Source organism: Pygocentrus nattereri, chromosome 3, assembly GCF_015220715.1.
Source record: "Pygocentrus nattereri isolate fPygNat1 chromosome 3, fPygNat1.pri, whole genome shotgun sequence".
NCBI lineage: Eukaryota > Metazoa > Chordata > Actinopteri > Characiformes > Serrasalmidae > Pygocentrus > Pygocentrus nattereri.
This window is the reverse complement of record NC_051213.1, coordinates 2943436-2963507: the sequence shown is the minus strand read 5'-3', so window position 1 is coordinate 2963507 and position 20072 is coordinate 2943436. Positions and strand designations below refer to the sequence as shown.

Sequence of the window (20072 nt, the reverse complement as noted above, 5' to 3'; positions counted from 1 at the left end):
AAATCCAATCTGAGTGATAAAGGTGTGAGTCAGTGTGTCAGTGTGAACAGACACACACACTGAATCTGACGTTTTCATATGTGGTACTGAAATCCGATCCGTATCCAATCAGCGGCAATGCGACTCTGAACAGCCAGCTCGGAATTCATGCGACTTTTCTCGCCAACTCGACGTTCGTCATCCTTTTACGCTGCTGAGACTCAAACGTTTAGGCTGACGTTAGAAGAGACTCATCGCAACCTATATACTTTAATATACCTCATATGTGCCTGTATGTACCTGTAGATGCTCCTCGATGTCTTTGCGGTCGTAGGTGATGCCACTGGGCGTGATGCAAGGCTCCCTCATCAGTTCAAAGCTGATTTTCCCACAAAGATAGTCTGGAATCTCCCTCTTCTACACACACACACACACACACACACACACACAGCCCGTAACTATAAGCTCAAAGGTGGAAAAATACACAACTGCATAACCCACGCTTGAGACAACTTAGATTTCCACAAAACAGTAACATATGAGCAGATTTGTCTGATGTCCTCTCCTCCTCGTCTCCCTCATTCATTCAGCCTGCTCACTCACTCACCTTTCTCTTCTCGTCCACTTGAGCGAAGAGCTCATCCATGTCCATCAGATACTTATCCTTCAGTCAAAGAAAGAGAGAGAAAGAGAGAGAGGGGAAAAAAGGAAGTGTATGTGGGAGAGAAACTGGAAACTGATCGATCGTATCAGTGCAGGGATGGGCACAACGACAGACACATAACTGCAAGACACGTTCGCAGCAGACGCCACGATATTTCGTTTTCAGAGGTCTGAATTTGAAGAGAACACAAAGCACAATTCGTGCCATCAAAAACAGCAAAAACCTTTCTGTATTCAGCATCTCTCGTCACCGCCTTGCGTAAAAGCGAATTAAACAGGACTAATAACACTCGCTGTAATGATCTGTGCGGCTGGGAAGTGTCTGTGTGTGGAGGATATCCTCAGCATGCACAGAAAAGCATATTGTGACATATTCTCACGTAATTTATCACAATAACAGTAAATATTGCCCAATTGCACACCTCTACAACTCAACTGCCTAAAAGCCTGAAACATGCAGGTGTTCATAGTTCATAGTTCTCGATCATTTCAAATCCAATATTTAGCACTACTGTCTCTTTTTTCTCTCTTCTAACTGACCAGGATGTTCTTTAAAACCACAATATGGCTTTAGTGCATACTGTGGATATGTATTATTATATTATCACTTGTGCCTTTAATGAGCTCACATGTTTGGATTTGATCTTGCTGATTTCACTGTCGATCTGATTGTCGTCCACCTGCTTCTCTCTGTAGGCCTCCATTTCCCTGCAAACACACATGCAGGGGGACAGAAACACAGAGGCGCTCATACAAAGTGCTCACACGGTCAGCAATGAGGCTAAATCAGACATCAGCGACGGACGGCAGAGCTACCTCTCCCTCTCGGCCAGGATGAGTTTGGTGAGATAGGCATGCAGCTCGTTTTCCTGGCTGATCCGTTTTTCCTCCATGCTGTTCCAGCGCTTTTTCTTAGCGATGCGCAGAGCGCTCGGAATGTCATCGCCAAAATTCAGACGCTGCTCTTTCGCCAGGTTGTATGCTGCAGACAGAAGTGGGGTCAAAACCGTGAGCTTAAGGTAGACAGCTGTGTGCAATTACACTACTGTCAACAATTAGGCAGAAGACTTTAAATGAAACAGTAGAAGCCGTATCGCCCCCTACGCTTCCTGTAGTGTATTACAGTCTGTCAGAGCGACTGTGTGGATCATATGAACATTATAGAGCTTTTTAAATGAAACAGTAGAAGCCGTATCGCCCCCTACGCTTCCTGTAGTGTATTACAGTCTGTCAGAGCGACTGTGTGGATCATATGAACATTATAGAGCTTTTTAAATGAAACAGTAGAAGCCGTATCGCCCCCTACGCTTCCTGTAGTGTATTACAGTCTGTCAGAGCGACTGTGTGGATCATATGAACATTATAGAGCTTTTTAAATGAAACAGCGGAAGCCGTATCGCCCCCTACGCTTCCTGTAGTGTATTACAGTCTGTCAGAGCGACTGTGTGGATCATATGAACATTATAGAGCTTTTTAAATGAAACAGCGGAAGCCGTATCGCCCCCTACGCTTCCTGTAGTGTATTACAGTCTGTCAGAGCGACTGTGTGGATCATATGAACATTATAGAGCTTTTTAAATGAAACAGTAGAAGCCGTATCGCCCCCTACGCTTCCTGTAGTGTATTACAGTCTGTCAGAGCGACTGTGTGGATCATATGAACATTATAGAGCTTTTTAAATGAAACAGTAGAAGCCGTATCGCCCCCTACGCTTCCTGTAGTGTATTACAGTCTGTCAGAGCGACTGTGTGGATCATATGAACATTATAGAGCTTTTTAAATGAAACAGTAGAAGCCGTATCGCCCCCTACGCTTCCTGTAGTGTATTACAGTCTGTCAGAGCGACTGTGTGGATCATATGAACATTATAGAGCTTTTTAAATGAAACAGTAGAAGCCGTATCGCCCCCTACGCTTCCTGTAGTGTATTACAGTCTGTCAGAGCGACTGTGTGGATCATATGAACATTATAGAGCTTTTTAAATGAAACAGTAGAAGCCGTATCGCCCCCTACGCTTCCTGTAGTGTATTACAGTCTGTCAGAGCGACTGTGTGGATCATATGAACATTATAGAGCTTTTTAAATGAAACAGTAGAAGCCGTATCGCCCCCTACGCTTCCTGTAGTGTATTACAGTCTGTCAGAGCGACTGTGTGGATCATATGAACATTATAGAGCTTTTTAAATGAAACAGCGGAAGCCGTATCGCCCCCTACGCTTCCTGTAGTGTATTACAGTCTGTCAGAGCGACTGTGTGGATCATATGAACATTATAGAGCTTTTTAAATGAAACAGTGGAAGCCGTATCGCCCCCTACGCTTCCTGTAGTGTATTACAGTCTGTCAGAGCGACTGTGTGGATCATATGAACATTATAGAGCTTTTTAAATGAAACAGTAGAAGCCGTATCGCCCCCTACGCTTCCTGTAGTGTATTACAGTCTGTCAGAGCGACTGTGTGGATCATATGAACATTATAGAGCTTTTTAAATGAAACAGTAGAAGCCGTATCGCCCCCTACGCTTCCTGTAGTGTATTACAGTCTGTCAGAGCGACTGTGTGGATCATATGAACATTATAGAGCTTTTTAAATGAAACAGTAGAAGCCGTATCGCCCCCTACGCTTCCTGTAGTGTATTACAGTCTGTCAGAGCGACTGTGTGGATCATATGAACATTATAGAGCTTTTTAAATGAAACAGTAGAAGCCGTATCGCCCCCTACGCTTCCTGTAGTGTATTACAGTCTGTCAGAGCGACTGTGTGGATCATATGAACATTATAGAGCTTTTTAAATGAAACAGTAGAAGCCGTATCGCCCCCGACGCTTCCTGTAGTGTATTACAGTCTGTCAGAGCGACTGTGTGGATCATATGAACATTATAGAGCTTTTTAAATGAAACAGTAGAAGCCGTATCGCCCCCTACGCTTCCTGTAGTGTATTACAGTCTGTCAGAGCGACTGTGTGGATCATATGAACATTATAGAGCTTTTTAAATGAAACAGTAGAAGCCGTATCGCCCCCTACGCTTCCTGTAGTGTATTACAGTCTGTCAGAGCGACTGTGTGGATCATATGAACATTATAGAGCTTTTTAAATGAAACAGCGGAAGCCGTATCGCCCCCTACGCTTCCTGTAGTGTATTACAGTCTGTCAGAGCGACTGTGTGGATCATATGAACATTATAGAGCTTTTTAAATGAAACAGTAGAAGCCGTATCGCCCCCTACGCTTCCTGTAGTGTATTACAGTCTGTCAGAGCGACTGTGTGGATCATATGAACATTATAGAGCTTTTTAAATGAAACAGTAGAAGCCGTATCGCCCCCCACGCTTCCTGTAGTGTATTACAGTCTGTCAGAGCGACTGTGTGGATCATATGAACATTATAGAGCTTTTTAAATGAAACAGTAGAAGCCGTATCAAGTAGTATGTACATATGGCAGAACATTTTTGGGGAAAATCCCTAATCAGCTCTGTTTTTTGCCAGAATATCAAAATTTACTTGCTTGAATGGATCACGTACAGGTACTTTCACAAGTTCTGTGATAATATTAGGACAATGTGGTGTCAGGACCAAGGACAGTCCCTTTCAACCCCAGGCCTCAAACATAATATTATTAAAAAAGAAAAATGTTAATACTGGCTAAACACTTACACTAATTACTGTTTTAAGTCCAAGTTCTCAACAGATGTCAAAAAAGAAGCGTCTTCAGATGCTGAGTTTGTGGAAAGAGGGACAAAGGCTTCTTCTTTATTCCAGCATCAAGTGGCACAGAGAGAGACCCAACTGCGCAAGTACAATGTTCAGACAACGGCGTTTATACACTTTATCTGGGGTGAAATCACGTCGCCACACCCTTCCCATCTCTTTTTTTGTGTTCCATTTGATACAAAACCCTTTCATTAATTACACATAATGTATCTCACGTAAACCAAACTCCATCCATCCATCCATCCTCCACCACTTATCCGAGTCCGGGTCGTGGGGGCAGCAGCCTAAGCAAAGAGGCCCAAGACTTCCTTTCCCCCGCCACATCCTCCAGCTCTTCCGGAGGGATGCCGAGGCGTTCCCAAGACAGTCGAGAGATATAATCCCTCCAACGTGTCCTGGGTCTTCCCCGGGGTCTCCTCCCCATCAGACATGTCTGGAACACCTCCCTAGGGAGGCGTCCAGCGGCCATCCTTACCAGATGCCCGAACCACCTCAGCTGGCTTCTCTCAACGTGGAGGAGCAGCGGCTCTACTCCGAGCCTCTCCCGAATCGCCGAGCTTCTCACCCTATCTCTAAGGGAGAGTCCGGCGACCCTGTGGAGAAAGAGATCTACAATCTCGTTCTTTCGGTCACTACCCAAAGCTCAATAACACCAGGACCCAGCTTCCCTCCCCCGGGTTACTGGGACCTCACCCTGGAGCCAGGCCTGGGGGAGGGGCTCCTCGGCAAGCGCCCGGTGGCCGGACGATTACCCATGGGTCCCGGCCGGGCCCAGCCTGAAAGAGCTACATGGGACCGCTCTCCCATGGACCCACCACCCATGGGAGAGGCGCTTATGGGGGTCTGGTGCATTGTGGAAGGCGGGGGCTTCGGCGTTCCGATCCTCGGCTACTGAAACTGGCTCTTGGAACATGGAACATAAACAAAACTCCTTCTTAAAAAACTGGTTTCAGCCAGTTTGTACCAGTTCATCCCCTCCTTCAAGGCCTTTCTTCTGTGAGATCATGCAAGCTCACTTTACATCATTCAGTTTAACTTTCCTTAGACACCTACATGTGGAGTCAGCGAGTCCATTCGCTGTTGGAGTTCACCCATCTATGGGAGACTATGGCCAACTGCCTTTCCTCTGTTACCCCTTAGAGAGAAATTAATATTCCCCATTAGTCAATGCTTAACTATGAGTCCTAATCTATTTACTTATTGAATAAGGGCGTATTTATTCAAAATCTTCCATCAATGGTCTCTCTACAGACTTCTTTTTACAAAGACAGATAAAGAAAAAACATCACAATATTAACATTTATATCTTGTAATGAGACGGTGACAAACCAAGTCCACAACCGTCTAAGCCTTGGTCATATCATCAGGAGATCCCGAGTTTGATCCCTAGTGATGCTAGTTATCCATGGACAGGAGACCAAGTAGCAAAACTGGCCACTGTGAACAATGTTTTTTGCCCGTTATGAAGAAAACGACCATAATACACTGAAACGACATTAAACTAAGATGAATACGATGGTTTTCATCATTTTTTTAATGGAGAAAATTCTCACGTTTGTGGGTTTCTTTGGTCTCTTGTTCTCCGTCTTGCCGGCTTTTCTTTTTCTCATATCTCTGTTCGGAGTCTCTGAAAAACCTCGGATTGGAGCGTCATGTAGCCCCAACACTACGCCCTACCCTTCTATCTCTACATGAATTGGGACACCCCACCCCTAGACATAAATGTGCAAAACAGAGGGCTAAGGGCTCAGTGGTAGGGGCGCGGGGTGAAATGGGACCGGGCCGATGTGTCTCTCCACCCGGACGTGGTGGATTTCGCGATTTTGTTGTGCTTTTGTTGTTTAAAGTGAACAATTAACTGTCCGAGTCTGACGGCCACAGAGTCAGTAACACTTCGGTGGACACATTACATCACATATCCGGTATCAGACTATGTTGGATTGATGGTGTGTGTTAGTATTAGTCCACTTTTATGAGTACGAGTATTAGTGAATGAGCAGAGTATTGTTGTTGATTGCTGAGACCCAATACCAGTATATCAGTATCGAAGCACCTCTAATGTATATAACACATATTCCAGCTCTTGCAATCTGAAAACTGCACTCTTTCAATATTAAACTGGCTCACTGTTCATCTCTATGTGGACCTGTGAACCTGTCTGCAGGCTGCCAATGCTCTGGGTGTATAAATACCTCTTTGCAGGTTGCCTATGGCCTCCTCATAATTCTCCAGCTCCAGGTGACACTGCCCCAGGAAGAAGTGTGCCTTGACTGATTGGCTATCGAGCTCTAGCGCGTGTTTGCAGTCAGCCAGTGCTTTATCATACTGCTGTAGCTTCACGTAGCACAATGCCCGATTAGTGTAGTAGACGGCTACTGAGGGATTCCGGTTCTAATAGGGAAAAACACAGAAAAAGAGGCATCGTGAAACACCACATACACACTAGGGGGCAGTATAAATAATAATAAGGGGGCAGTATTAATAATAATAATAATAATAATAATAATAAGCTTTATTTGTACAGCAGGTTTTCATATATAAATGCAGCTGAAAGAGCTTCACAGAGGGTAACAGACAAAAGGGATACAGATGAACATTTAAATAAGACAACACGAATACAAAGTCAGAGAAGAAATATTTATATAGACGCAATATAAATGAGCAGGTATAGTAGTAATGTAAAATAAACAATAATAATAATAAATAAAAAACAGAATTAGTAATAAAAAATTACCAATCGTTAATTAAAAAATAAACGCAGCGATTAGTAAAAACAATGGAATAATGAAAAGTTTTAAAAAGTTACAAAACGTTTTCACTGCTACCTGAAATTACGTGCCGGTCGAATCTCTTAGTAAATCATCAAACATTTGGGTGCATAAAAACGGAAAGGCTGCCTCGACTTCTGGTACTTCAAGCAAGCCTGCGATACCTGAAGCAGTACTTAAAACTTCCCTGAGAGAGTCTATTAGAGATTTCCTACAAACGCCACACCGTCTGCAGCAAATATGATATTTAGGCATGAAGTTAGCACCAAGCTAATCAGTGGGGTAGATCTTGTTTTCCCGTTCTACCTTAAATGAATGCAACAGAATGTAACTGCTGCACCGTTTAAGGTGGAACGGGGAAATTCGAACAAGAAACTGACTTCAGCTTCACGACATTTTAGTGTTCGTCAGTTTCTCGTTGCAGGTTAATCGTATCAGGAAACCAGCTGGACTGATTATAAACACTAATAAGTCCATTCGTCTCCAGATTATCGATGTTCGCCTTAAATCTCTCTCTTTGCCGTTTCGTAGCTACTAGCTGGGCGAGACTGTCGTCTGTGTTGCTATGGTGACCAGCCGTCTGCGCTGATCTTCAGGGTTAAAGGGTGAATCAGCAGTTCTACATTAACTCCAGCGTTTAAGACCATTTACTGTTAAACTGTGTTGAAGGATCAGCAGAGCTTTATTTTACTGTAGAGGAGGATTATTTTATTATTACCTACTGATCTGATTCAGCTGTGGAGCCACGACAGGGCAGTAAAAGAGCCGCACGCCGCCGACCCCCTGGGTTAACGGGATTTTTTTTTTACGACCCAGTGTTAAGCGTACAGAAGTGATCACAGTGGATTACACTTTTGGCTACAGTGAAGACTCAACCCTGCTCACGCACACATTTTTCAGCCGGACCACAGCGGACAGCTCAACTTCAATAACTGTGATTAGCTCGATAACACCAGCCAAAACGTGCGAGAAATAAGAGCAGCGCTGTCAAGAGAAGCAACCCAGACTGTACACGTGGCCGCAATGCAGCCTACAGCTTGCACACACAAACTCGCAGACACACACAAACTCGCAGACACACACAGGCTTGCATACATCTTCTTTGTGCTTCTAAGAGAACGGAGAGACTGGCTGACTAAACAGAACTGCATGCTGAACTGCAATCGACCCACCCAGAGCCACTATAAAAAACCTAACCGATCAATAATCTGTCCAATGCACTGCATGGGCTACTCAAACAATAATAAGCTGTGGTATTTAAACCATAATGTCTTCAGGTACGGCGATGATGAGGGCGGGCGCCCCAACTAACAAGGCGGCCCAGTCCCATTTCCAGAGGTGGAAAATTCAGGTCCAGAAAGTAAAAAATCCTCCCCAGGGTTTCGTTCCCACAGCCTGGCTTCTCTAGACAGATCAAGCCACCAGCGGAGCCGTCCAGGCAGTTGGAACAAAAATCCTGGGAAGGATTTTTACTTTCTGGACCTGACTTTTCCACTTCTGCCCATGTCTTCTTTTTACCCCACCCCTTGCTTTCAAGTGACATACATGAGGTAGTGGTTGAAATCTTTTTAAGGGCTGCACCGCCCTGCAGAGTTTAGCTCCAACCCTAATCTCACACACCTGATCCAGGTAATGAAGATGATCCAGGGTGGGAGATCTCCAGGACCAGGATTGGACCCCACCTCCCCATACACCATGTACTAGTCTAGCTCACTGATAGCTGGTCGGCCCAAAACTTTGTGTGAGATGTTTTAAGAGAAACATTTCCAGGTACAGTGATGGTTACTGGGCAGCCTGCGACCTGCTGTGACGGCCCAGTGCAGAGGTGGCCGATTCCACCCTCGTCTACCTGCACACTTACTATGGCTTTGCTGTAGCAGGCAGCGGCCTCCTGGTACTTGCGGCAGAGGAACAGGCGGTTGCCCTGCTCCTTGAGCTCCTGCGCCGAGGAGGAGCCCTTCTCCGGGCTGCCAGCCTGCATCTTCTCCACGGGTTCTGCGGTGGCCGCTCCCCCCTGCTTCCCAATCCTGTTCCCCGTCTCTTCGGCTGGGGCACCGGCCGCTCCCGGGGTATGGCGTCACTTGGAGAGATGCCTCTGTCCTTGAGCTGGAACCGAGAAAGGAGGAGAGAATGTAGTGAACACAAGAACCAAACTCATCGATATCCTCCAATGACAGGAACCTAAGCAGCTCTGTCTAAATGAAAACAGGGACCAAGCCCATGTTCTCCAGTAAAGGGAACCTACACAGCTCTCTCTGGATGAAAACTGCAACCCAACTCACGTTCTGCATCAGAAGAACTGAAGCAGCTCTCTTTGAATGAACAAGAACCAAACCCATGTTCTCCAGTACAAGAAACCTTAGCAGCTCTCTGGATGAATAAGAACCAAAGCAATGTTCTCCAGTAAAAGAAACCCAAGCAGCTCTCTCTGGATGAACAAGAACCAAGCCTATGTTCTCCAGTAAAAGAAACCCAAGCAGCTTTCTCTGGATGAACAAGAACCAAACCTACACTCACCAGCCACTTTATTAGGTACCCCTTGCTAGTAAAAGGCTGGACCCCCTTTTGCCTTCAGAACTGTCTTAATTCTTCATGCCACACTTTCAACAAGGTGTTGGAAACGTTCCTCAGAGATTCTGGTTGGTGATTTGAGTTCCTGCTGTCTTTCTATCATCTGGAACCAGTCTGCCCATTCTCCTCTGACCTCTCACATCAACAAGGCATTTTCATCCACACAACTGACCGCTCACTGGACATTTCCTCTTTTTCGGACTGTTCTCTGTAAACCCTAGAGATGGTTGAGCATGAAAATCCCAGCAGATCAGCAGTTTCTGAAATACTCAGACCAGCCCGTCTGGCACCAACAACCACGCCACGTTCAAAGCCCCTTAAATCCCCTTTCTCCCCCGTTCTGATGCTCGGTCTGCACTTCAGCAAGTTGTCCTGACCACCTCTACACGCCTAAATGCAGTGAGTTGCATTGATTAGCTATTTGTGTTACCAAGCAACTGAACAGTGAGTGTATGATCTCCAGTAAAAGAAACTTAAGGAGCTGTCTCTAGATGAACACAGCAACCAAACCCATTCATGAGTTCTACATCAAAAGAACTCAATTAGCTCTCTCTGGATGACCAGGAACGAAACCCGTGTTCTCCAGTAAGCAGCTTTTCTCTGGGGGGCCTGTTGCTGAGGGGCCGGTATCCTGGGGTAAAGAAACAGACTAAACAAGATCCCCACTTAACCTCACTGACTGTCTGAAGTCAGTACTTCTGAAATGCAACCCCTGGCAAACATGGATTGTCTTACTCTGATCAAAATACAGTCTCACAAGTCATGTTTACATGCAGCCTAATAATCCATTAATAATCCGACTAATAGCTCAATCGGAATAGAATACATCCATGTAAACACTGGAATCGGAATAGTCTAGTCTGATTGAGGCCATTCGGAATACAGTTTCTATCCACTGATCGAGGCAAGTACTCCTGTAAATAATCCGTTAAATAGAAGAATAATATCCGTGTAAACTCCTGTATCCGATTACATTCCCTATCGGAAAGTTTCAGTCCGTTCTGCATGAGCGTCGCGTCACAGTGAGAGTTTATACCGTTCAACACGGCGGAGCAGAAGCTGGTCTGCAGAGGAGACGAAGTTCATGCTCTGATCTTTAAAAGACGGCGGTGGGACGGACGTCCAGCTTATGCGTCTCAGAGCACGACGTCTTCCTCTCGGCCTTCTTTAATAAGGACGTGTGAAGGACGTTTTCCTGAGTCTGACGTCATTTTAAAGCAGTTAAAAACACAATCACTGCTCACTGCTGCTCATCTCACTCTGACTGGACTCATGTGATGCTCACTGTCATGGTAACGTCTACATTAAGCGGTTCTCCATGCACGCGCATTATTTTGCATCGGATCACTTGTAGCGTGCATGTAAACGAAGATTTACAAATTGTTGAAGTGAGCATATAAACACCTCAGTCTGAATCTGTAATCGGAATGTGTTCAATCAGACTGGCAAAAATCTTTGCATGTAAACAGCCACAGATGGCTTAAATACCCCGTGTCTGACTCATCTCACCCAAACTGAGCCACACAGTCCTTCCAAAACAAAAGCATCAGTCCTGAGACACAACCAGAAATGTTGATCTTAGTTTTTTCCCCTTCGAGATTCCAATACAGGGACTCGATTTTAGACTCCAAACAGATTTATTACAGAAAACTACGACCATTTTCTAATAGTAAGGCATTAAATCTGTCGTTACTGATGAAAGAGGATTTCCTCCGATTTTTAAAAAACTACGTAACTAAATGGCTGAGATGTAAACAGAGTCACTCCGAGCGGTTTGGTGTGAAACGCTCCGTTCTGGATAAACGTACTGAGTCAGAGCTGCTCACAGTGGTGGTGATGGGAACCAGACGTCCCTCTAAAAGCTCCTACAGAAAGTTCCTACATGAGCTGGTTCTGAATTCACTGCCTGATGACTGAGACGCTGTTTTATGAGAGTTTAGAGAACTTCAACTCCATTCATGGTGGAGGGAGACATGCAGGGCGCTGTGCGGCAAAATAGTCCCCAAAGAAAACTCATTATTCCAGATTTTCCACTGTTTTCCATCATCAACATTCCATATAAGCTCAGAAGACTCGTGTAGGTTCTCTGGTGGTTCTGGATGGTAAATAAAGTGTCTATATCTGTGTTGTGGTCATGGCGACGCCTGGTTCCCATCACCACCACTGTAAAGACGTCTGTACCAGTTCACACCAAACCCTCTGAATGATTTTATGCGCATCCCTGATGCCCGTCTCCCCACCATCTGTCTGCCTGGGCAGAGCGACTACCACCATCAGGGACTCCTTCCACCCCAGCCATGCACTGTAACCTCCATCCGTCCAGGAGGAGATACAGGAGCGTCCAGGCCAGAACTGGTCAGGTCCAGCTTCCTCCCAGCAAGCATCACACTGCAGCAGAAGAATACTGCACACACTGGAAATAACCTGGACTTATTACACACTCAGTGTCTTCTTATATGGAGAAACACACTTCTGTTGTATACCGTGCACAGACATGACATCATGACCACCTCCTCGTTTCTACGCTCACTGTCCACTTTATCAGCTCCACTGACCGTATAGCTGCACTCTGTAGTTCTACAGTTACAGACTGTAGTCCATCTGTTCTTCAGTGGTCAGGACCCCCATGGACCCTCACAGAGCAGGTACTGTTTGGGTGGTGGGTCATTCTCAGTACGGCAGTAAAACTGACGTGGTGGTGTGTTAGTGTGTGTTGTGCTGGTGCGAGTGGATCAGACACAGCAGCTTTTAAACACTGCGTCCACTCACTGTCCACTCTATTAGACACGCCTACCTTGTCGTCCACCTTGTAGATGTAAAGTCAGAGACGACAGCTCATCTGCTGCTGCACGGTTTGTGTTGGTCATCCTCTAGTCCTTCATCAGTGATCGCAGGACGCTGCCCACAGGACGCTACCCACAGGACGCTGCCCACAGGACGCTGCCCACAGGACGCTGCCCACAGGACGCTGCTGGCTGGATATATTTGGTTGGTGGACTATTCTCAGTCCAGCAGCACTGCTGTGTCTGATCTACTCAGACCAGCACAACACAAATAGTACCTGCTCTGTGAGGGTCCATGGGGGTCCTGACCACTGAAGAACAGGGTAACAGAGTATCAGACAAAGTGCAGCTATACAGTAAGTGGAGCTGATAAGGTGGACAGTGAGTGTAGAAACGAGGAGGTGGTCAGGATGGGGTGTCTAATCGTCTCAGTATTAAATATTTATAATATTGACTGGTCTTTAACTATCATTTATATATATTGGCACTTCCTCATAATTACGAGACCGTTCGTCATTACCAGGAGAAGCTAATAATATATAAACTAGTCCAGATGCGGATTTATACAGATAATACGGCGCTCGGGTAGCACAGCGTAGCTGCTGCACCGTTTAAGATGGAACGGGAAAATTCGGCCGGAGGACAGCCTTAGCCAGCTGGCTAGACGAACCCTTCAAAAACGACTCATGACAGAAGAATATTTGACTAACTGAGCGCAGGCGTTGGTCTGGTCGACTGTCCAGAACACAAACACATTTCTCTGAGGGTGAAAGGCCTGCTGTGAGCTGGCGGTTAGCGTCGAAGCCTACCGGTGGTAAACACAGCGCTCTGCCGGGCGCCCGAGCTCCTTCCCCGGTCACAGCGCCGAGGAGACTCCGCCGTTAGCCTAGCTCCGTTTAGCTTAGCTTAGCAGCTATATGTGTTATTATGCAGGTAGATGTGCGCCCACCGCCACTTATACGGTTCTCAGACTCATCGCTGGATCCTCTTATGGAGACGAAAATCCGGGAAATGTTGTCGTTTCCATTAGCGGCTGCAGCGAGCCGGCCACCTTCACGGCGCTGTGCGGGAAGAGCTACAGCTAAAGGCTCTCGGTTGTTTGTGACCGTGACGTAGGGTGTCCATGTACGGAGCTTCGGGAGTGACGTCGCTTGGCGGACTCGGTTCAGTTTCAACGGAGCACGGAAGGAGTCGATTCATTTGAAGTAAAGCTCAACCGCCCAGTTCAAACGAATCAAACGTCTGATTCAAAAATTCGATTCGAATGAATCGACTTAGTCCACGCTCTGCTCACAAATAGACGAGCTCGACCGAAACACGGTGAACATCTCACTGGAGGACACGGACTGGAGTCCAGCCACTAAGCCAGGCAAAATAAAGATCTTTCCATCATCTCATTAAAACGACTTACTATCTTATGCTAATTAGATTCGGTCTCATACTTACGACTCACTATCTCATAATTCTGACTTACTTTACATTAATACTTAGATTCTGTCTCATACTTATGACTCACTATCTCATAATTCTGACTTACTTTACATTAATACTTAGATTCTGTCTCATACTTATGACTCACTATCTCATAATTCTGACTTACTTTACATTAATACTTAGATTCTGTCTCATACTTATGACTCACTATCTCATAATTCTGACTTACTTTCCATTAATACTTAGATTCTGTCTCATACTTATGACTCACTATCTCATAATTCTGACTTACTTTACATTAATACTTAGATTCTGTCTCATACTTATGACTCACTATCTCATAATTCTGACTTACTTTACATTAATACTTAGATTCTGTCTCATACTTATGACTCACTATCTCATAATTCTGACTTACTTTCCATTAATACTTAGATTCTGTCTCATACTTATGACTCACTATCTCATAATTCTGACTTACTTTCCATTAATACTTAGATTCTGTCTCATACTTATGACTCACTATCTCATAATTCTGACTTACTTTCCATTAATACTTAGATTCTGTCTCATACTTATGACTCACTATCTCATAATTCTGACTTACTTTCCATTAATACTTAGATTCTGTCTCATACTTATGACTCACTATCTCATAATTCTGACTTACTTTCCATTAATACTTAGATTCTGTCTCATACTTATGACTCACTATCTCATAATTCTGACTTACTTTCCATTAATACTTAGATTCTGTCTCATACTTATGACTCACTATCTCATAATTCTGACTTACTTTACATTAATACTTAGATTCTGTCTCATACTTATGACTCACTATCTCATAATTCTGACTTACTTTACATTAATACTTAGATTCTGTCTCATACTTACGACTCACTATCTCATAATTCTGACTTACTTTCTGGTAATAGATTGTCTTATAATTATAACTTTGTGTCTCATAGTAATTACTGTTATATTTATGACTTAGTAACTCTGACTTAGTAACTCTGACTTTGTAACTCTGACTTAGTAAATAATGATTTGCTACGTCATCATTTTGACTTAGAATCTCATAATTGACTTAATATTTCATAATCATAAATTTGTATCTCAGTTATGATTTACTATCTCATAATAATGAGAAATAAATAATAATTGTGAGACCGTAAACCAATATTATGAGAGACTAAGTCATGAGATGCTAAGTCATAAATATGGAAAATGTTCATTATCTTGAATTACTATATGGCTGTATATTATTCCAGTGGTGGAAATGGGATTCGATAATTTATTAATTACATATCATTGCTGATAAAAAAAAACAAGTATCTCCAAAACAGTAGCTTTACAGGAGAAGACAAGAACTCCAGGTGATTTCAGAGATATTCGTCCATTCATCATGAACCTTTCATACAGTGTAAAGGACTGCAGTGTTGAAACCATGAACAGGTGAGGAGGTCAGGCGACAGAGTCAGGCAATGAAGTCGGGCGATGAAGTCGGGTGATGGAGTCAGCTGATGGATTCGGGTGATAAAGTTGGCAAATGGAGTCAACAAAAATATCATTTATAAAAGTGCACGACATGTTTGTTTATCCTCGTCGGCGTTCTGACTTGTGATTAGGAAAACGTTTCAAGCCTGCCTGCAGCATGGAATGTTTAACTAGTATTTCATCACAAATTAAATCAAATAAATATTGTTTTCTATGTAATTCTCACTGATTTTCATGGCTTATTTTAGTTTCTTTTGCTGCGAGACACGTGCAGTGTGCGGGAACGGGACGCTCTGACGCTTCACGCGCCCAGCCTGGGAGAAAGCGCTGACCGGTTAACACGGCTGCGGAAACGATAAGCACGTCGCTCACCCTACGCAGACGCAGCATGTGGGAATCAGGAATTAGCCTTGGCATAAATTAAGGAACTTCCCAGATGAAAAGCGACAGAAATGTTACTGACAGCTCTGTGTATTTTATTGTTTTCATATTTCTCTCCAGTATTTGAAACGGCCACATCAGTAATAGCCGCAGACTGTTGTTCACAGTAAGTTCATGTTAGGGAACAGGTCACACGGATTTGACAATTTCATATCCCTCAGTTCCTCGACCTGTAGATGGACATATGGAATTTCTTTAAGAGAGGCAGTAGCTCTGCTGAAGGCCAGTCAGGTGAAAAAAAAAAGTCTGTGTACTTGAACAGAATCTTTGGGACCTGCACCGTGTCTTATCTTCACTCGATCTGTGTCTGTTGAACAAGTGTCAGTCCTTTCCTGTGTCAAAGAGAAAGTGTGTGTCGTGGCATCAGCAATGGCCCAGTCTGTGTTTGAACTTCCTCAGATATTCAATCAGTCATAGTGCAACGCCCCGGCCTGCTGATCCCTGTGTCTGTTTAGATCTTTAAAACACACCATTATCTACACCGACAGCCCACTTCATTAAGTCCACCTCCTTTTTCTCTACATTCATCGTCCACTTTATCAGCTCCACTGACCGTTCAGTTCCACTCTGTAGTTCTACAGTTACAGACTGTAGTCCATCTGTTTCTCTGATACTCTGTTACCCCCTTTTACGCTGTTCTTCTTCAACTAGTACAGCATTATGCATATTAGCAACACCCTCGCAACCATCAGGAACACTTTAGCAACCAGCTATCAACACCCTCACAACCATCAGGAATACTTTAGCAACCAGCTATCATCACCCTAGCAACCATCAGGAATACTGTAGCAACCAGCTTTCATCACCCTAGCAACCATCAGGAATACTGTAGCAACCAGCTTTCATCACCCTAGTAACCATCAGGAATACTGTAGCAACCAGCTTTCATCACCCTAGCAACCATCAGGAATACTGTAGCAACCAGCTTTCATCACCCTAGCAACCATCAGGAATACTGTAGCAACCAGCTTTCATCACCCTAGCAACCATCAGGAACACTTTTGCAACCAGCTTTCATCACCCTAGCAACCATCAGGAATACTTTAGCAACCAGCTATCAACACCCTAGCAACCATCAGGAATACTTTTGCAACCAGCTTTCATCACCCTAGTAACCATCAGGAATACTGTAGCAACCAGCTTTCATCACCCTAGTAACCATCAGGAATTCTTTAGCAACCAGCTTTCATCACCCTAGTAACCATCAGGAATTCTTTAGCAACCAGCTAGCAACACCCTAGCAACCAATTGGGATACCATAGTGACCACCTAACACCACCATAGCAACCAACTGGGATACCATATTAAAGACTTACAAAATGTGCCAACTCCATGCTGAGAATGAACGGGACTATTAGCCATTTTTTATCGCACCATGGCAATCACCTAGCAACACCCTCACAACCATCAGGTATACCACAGCCACTTCCCAGCAACCAACTGAGATACCATAGCAACCACATTTTAACCAAATGGGATACCATAGCAACAACTTCAGATACCAAACCAACCACTTGGGCTCGCATAGTTGATGGAACCTCCAGTGGAAACATTAATTAGTACGTTCTTCTACCAAATTTGCGAAACCCTGCAAAAGCAGAGACGGCTGCACATCAATGGAGCCAAGAGGACAGGTGAGTCTGTGCCCACGGCAAACGGCATCAGCCAATGTCCTTTTTTATTCTGTTTTAAATCAGGTTTTATTTTTAAAAAGATGCAAAACTTTATGCTTATACTGAGCAGGACTACTAGAAGCCACTGTTTGGTAATCACACCGTTAGAGTGGATCATTTTTATACATCCAGAGACAATATATACACTTTTAAAACTAAAAGCTCTTATTTCACATACAACACTGGGCGTCCACTGAGTCTAGCGCCACCCCCTGGTTAGCAGACATTTCAGATTAACACATTAAGTATTTGGCTCATACTATCAGCGCAGGGCAGCATTGGTGGGTAGCGCTGTCGCCTCACAGCGAGGAGGGCCTGGGTTCGATTTCCCGGCCGGGTAACTGGGGTCCTCTCTGTGTGGAGTCTGCATGTTCTCCCCGTGTCTGCGTGGGTTTCCTCCGGTTTCCTCCCACAGTCCAAAGACATGCAGTTAGGCCAACTGGACATGCTACATTGCCCCTGGGTGTGAGTGACTGTCTGTGTCTGTCTGTCTGCCCTGCGATGGACTGGCGACCTGTCCAGGGTGTATCCTGCCTTCTGCCCGATGACCGCTGGGATAGGCTCCAGCACCCCCCCCACGACCCTGACGGAGAAGCGGCTTAGAAAATGGATGGATGGACGGACAATATGGACATATGCAGAGTTTATGTTGATTTCCTGAGTGTAAATTAGTTACACATCCTCTAGAGATGCACTACTCCACAATTTAATACACAATTACTGTTTATTTACTTAATTTAACATCTGGGGGAAAAATAAAACACAAAATGTGGCCTCATCAAAAATGATGATACATTCAATATTTTAGTTGTTTTTTTTTTTTTGGCAATACACTTAACTCAGCATATAAATAGAAATTACAGAAAATTCTTATATTTCAGGATTATGTTCCCTGTATGTGTTAAATCAACAAAATATGTCATTAGACTGTGGGTATTTTTGTGTAAGACCTCTGCATATGGTTGTAAATACATTTTAATATCTGAACAGCTGGTCATATTCCCTCAAAAAGCATTAACATCTGTTAGTCTGGCCTGACGAGGCAAAACTAGTTGCATGTTAGTTGCCTGCAACATAATTTAGATGCAACTTGACAAGTCGCTTGAAGTGTTTTCAAAAACGCAAAAGTTGCACGCAACAATTTGAATACGCCATCATTTTAGCCAAATTAGCAGCATATTTTTTGATACATGTTGGCTTTTGGTCTCCTGCAAGGTGTAATTTACATATTTGCAAGTGAGTTTTTACTTTTTATCATTTACATTTACGCCATTTGGCAGACACTCTTATCCAGAGCGACTTACAGTTGGATTTTACACCGGTAGGCGAAGGTGGACCCTTACTGGTATAGCGTAGTGTGTTCACACAGGTGGGGACTGAACCCCAGGCTATGGCGTAGAAGACAGAGGTGTTACCCACTACACTATCCAATCATCTTCATACGTTTTCTTTTCTAACATCTACATATCTGTGATTTATCGGTCTATCAAGGGTTCTTTACTATGTATGACTTTCATTGGGTTTTGTGTATGTTAAGCCTTTGAAAAACGAATGTTTGACTGTTAATCTTCATCTTTTGGACCACAAACGAATCTGAGCTCTGTGTAAAGTTGTGGGGCATGAAAAGAGTAAATCTAGCTATGTAGACGACAGTGACAGCAGGGAAAGAAGAATGAAAGGGGTGGCATGCAGCTTAAACGTGAGCTTTGAGGCACTCGCGACTCAGGAAACTGACAAAATGCAGAACTACCACGCGTGAGTCAGTTGGGGAGGAAGATTTTTCATCCACCCATGAAACCATCTTCCATCATTATTTTCTTATCGTGTGACGTGATCACGTGATGTGCTATTGCCGTTTTGATTGACTGTTTCAGGAAACTTGTTTCACAAAGTTGTAGTGCTTGAGTTTTACATTATGCAAGTCAAGTGCAATTTAGTTTCATGTAGGTTACGAGCAACAAGAGTTGCAGGAAGGTTTTGCTGTTTGAAAACGGTTATTTTTTAAGTTAAATTTAAAAGACCCTCATTAGTCCCACAATGGGGAAATTTCACCTCCTCATTTAACCCACCCGTGCAGTGAAACACCACATACACACTAATGAACACACACAACACTAGGGGGCAGTGAGCACACTTGCCCGGAGCGGTGGGCAGCCCTATCCACAGCGCCCGGGGAGCAGTTGGGGGTTAGGTGTCTTGCTCAAGGACACCTCAGTCACATGCTGTCAGCTCTGGGGATCGAACCGGCGAACTTCTGGTCACAGGGCCGGTTCCCTAACCTCCAGCCCACGACTGCCCCAAACATCCAAGTTTAGTGAAAATGTCTTTAGTGTGTTAATTCTGTAATATTCAATCACTAAAATAACTTCTGCACAGGCCTCACTATGCCATAGATGGTTAAGCATGGCCAGAGAAACTGCAGCACACTTGAGCAGGACGGGCCCGGCTTACCGTGGGCTTTGCTTTTGAAGCACTAACCAGAATGTCTGATAACCACTAGGGGGACTGTCTCACCATCTCTGGTCCAAAGGGATGAGCTCAGTCAGCTGATACA

General features: G+C 44.3%; 1 protein-coding gene across 2 annotated transcripts in view; it reads right to left on the bottom strand.

Annotated features, from left to right (window-relative positions):
* Positions 1 to 13601, bottom strand: part of stub1 (STIP1 homology and U-Box containing protein 1) — a 19562-nt gene extending 5961 nt beyond the window's left edge. The window contains exons 1-7 of one of the 2 annotated variants that reach the window (XM_037537270.1): positions 13423 to 13601; positions 8981 to 9225; positions 6544 to 6742; positions 1459 to 1624; positions 1272 to 1350; positions 587 to 643; positions 280 to 396 (exon numbers count right to left, since the gene is read on the bottom strand). In XM_037537270.1, coding sequence (XP_037393167.1) covers positions 280 to 396; positions 587 to 643; positions 1272 to 1350; positions 1459 to 1624; positions 6544 to 6742; positions 8981 to 9100 — 738 coding nt within the window. In that variant the 5' untranslated portion in view covers positions 9101 to 9225; positions 13423 to 13601. Of the gene's footprint in view, positions 1 to 279; positions 397 to 586; positions 644 to 1271; positions 1351 to 1458; positions 1625 to 6543; positions 6743 to 8980; positions 9226 to 13282 lie in introns of both variants that reach the window. The other variant, XM_037537269.1, reaches the window with a different exon arrangement.
* Between the last annotated feature and the right edge of the window lie 6471 nt (positions 13602 to 20072).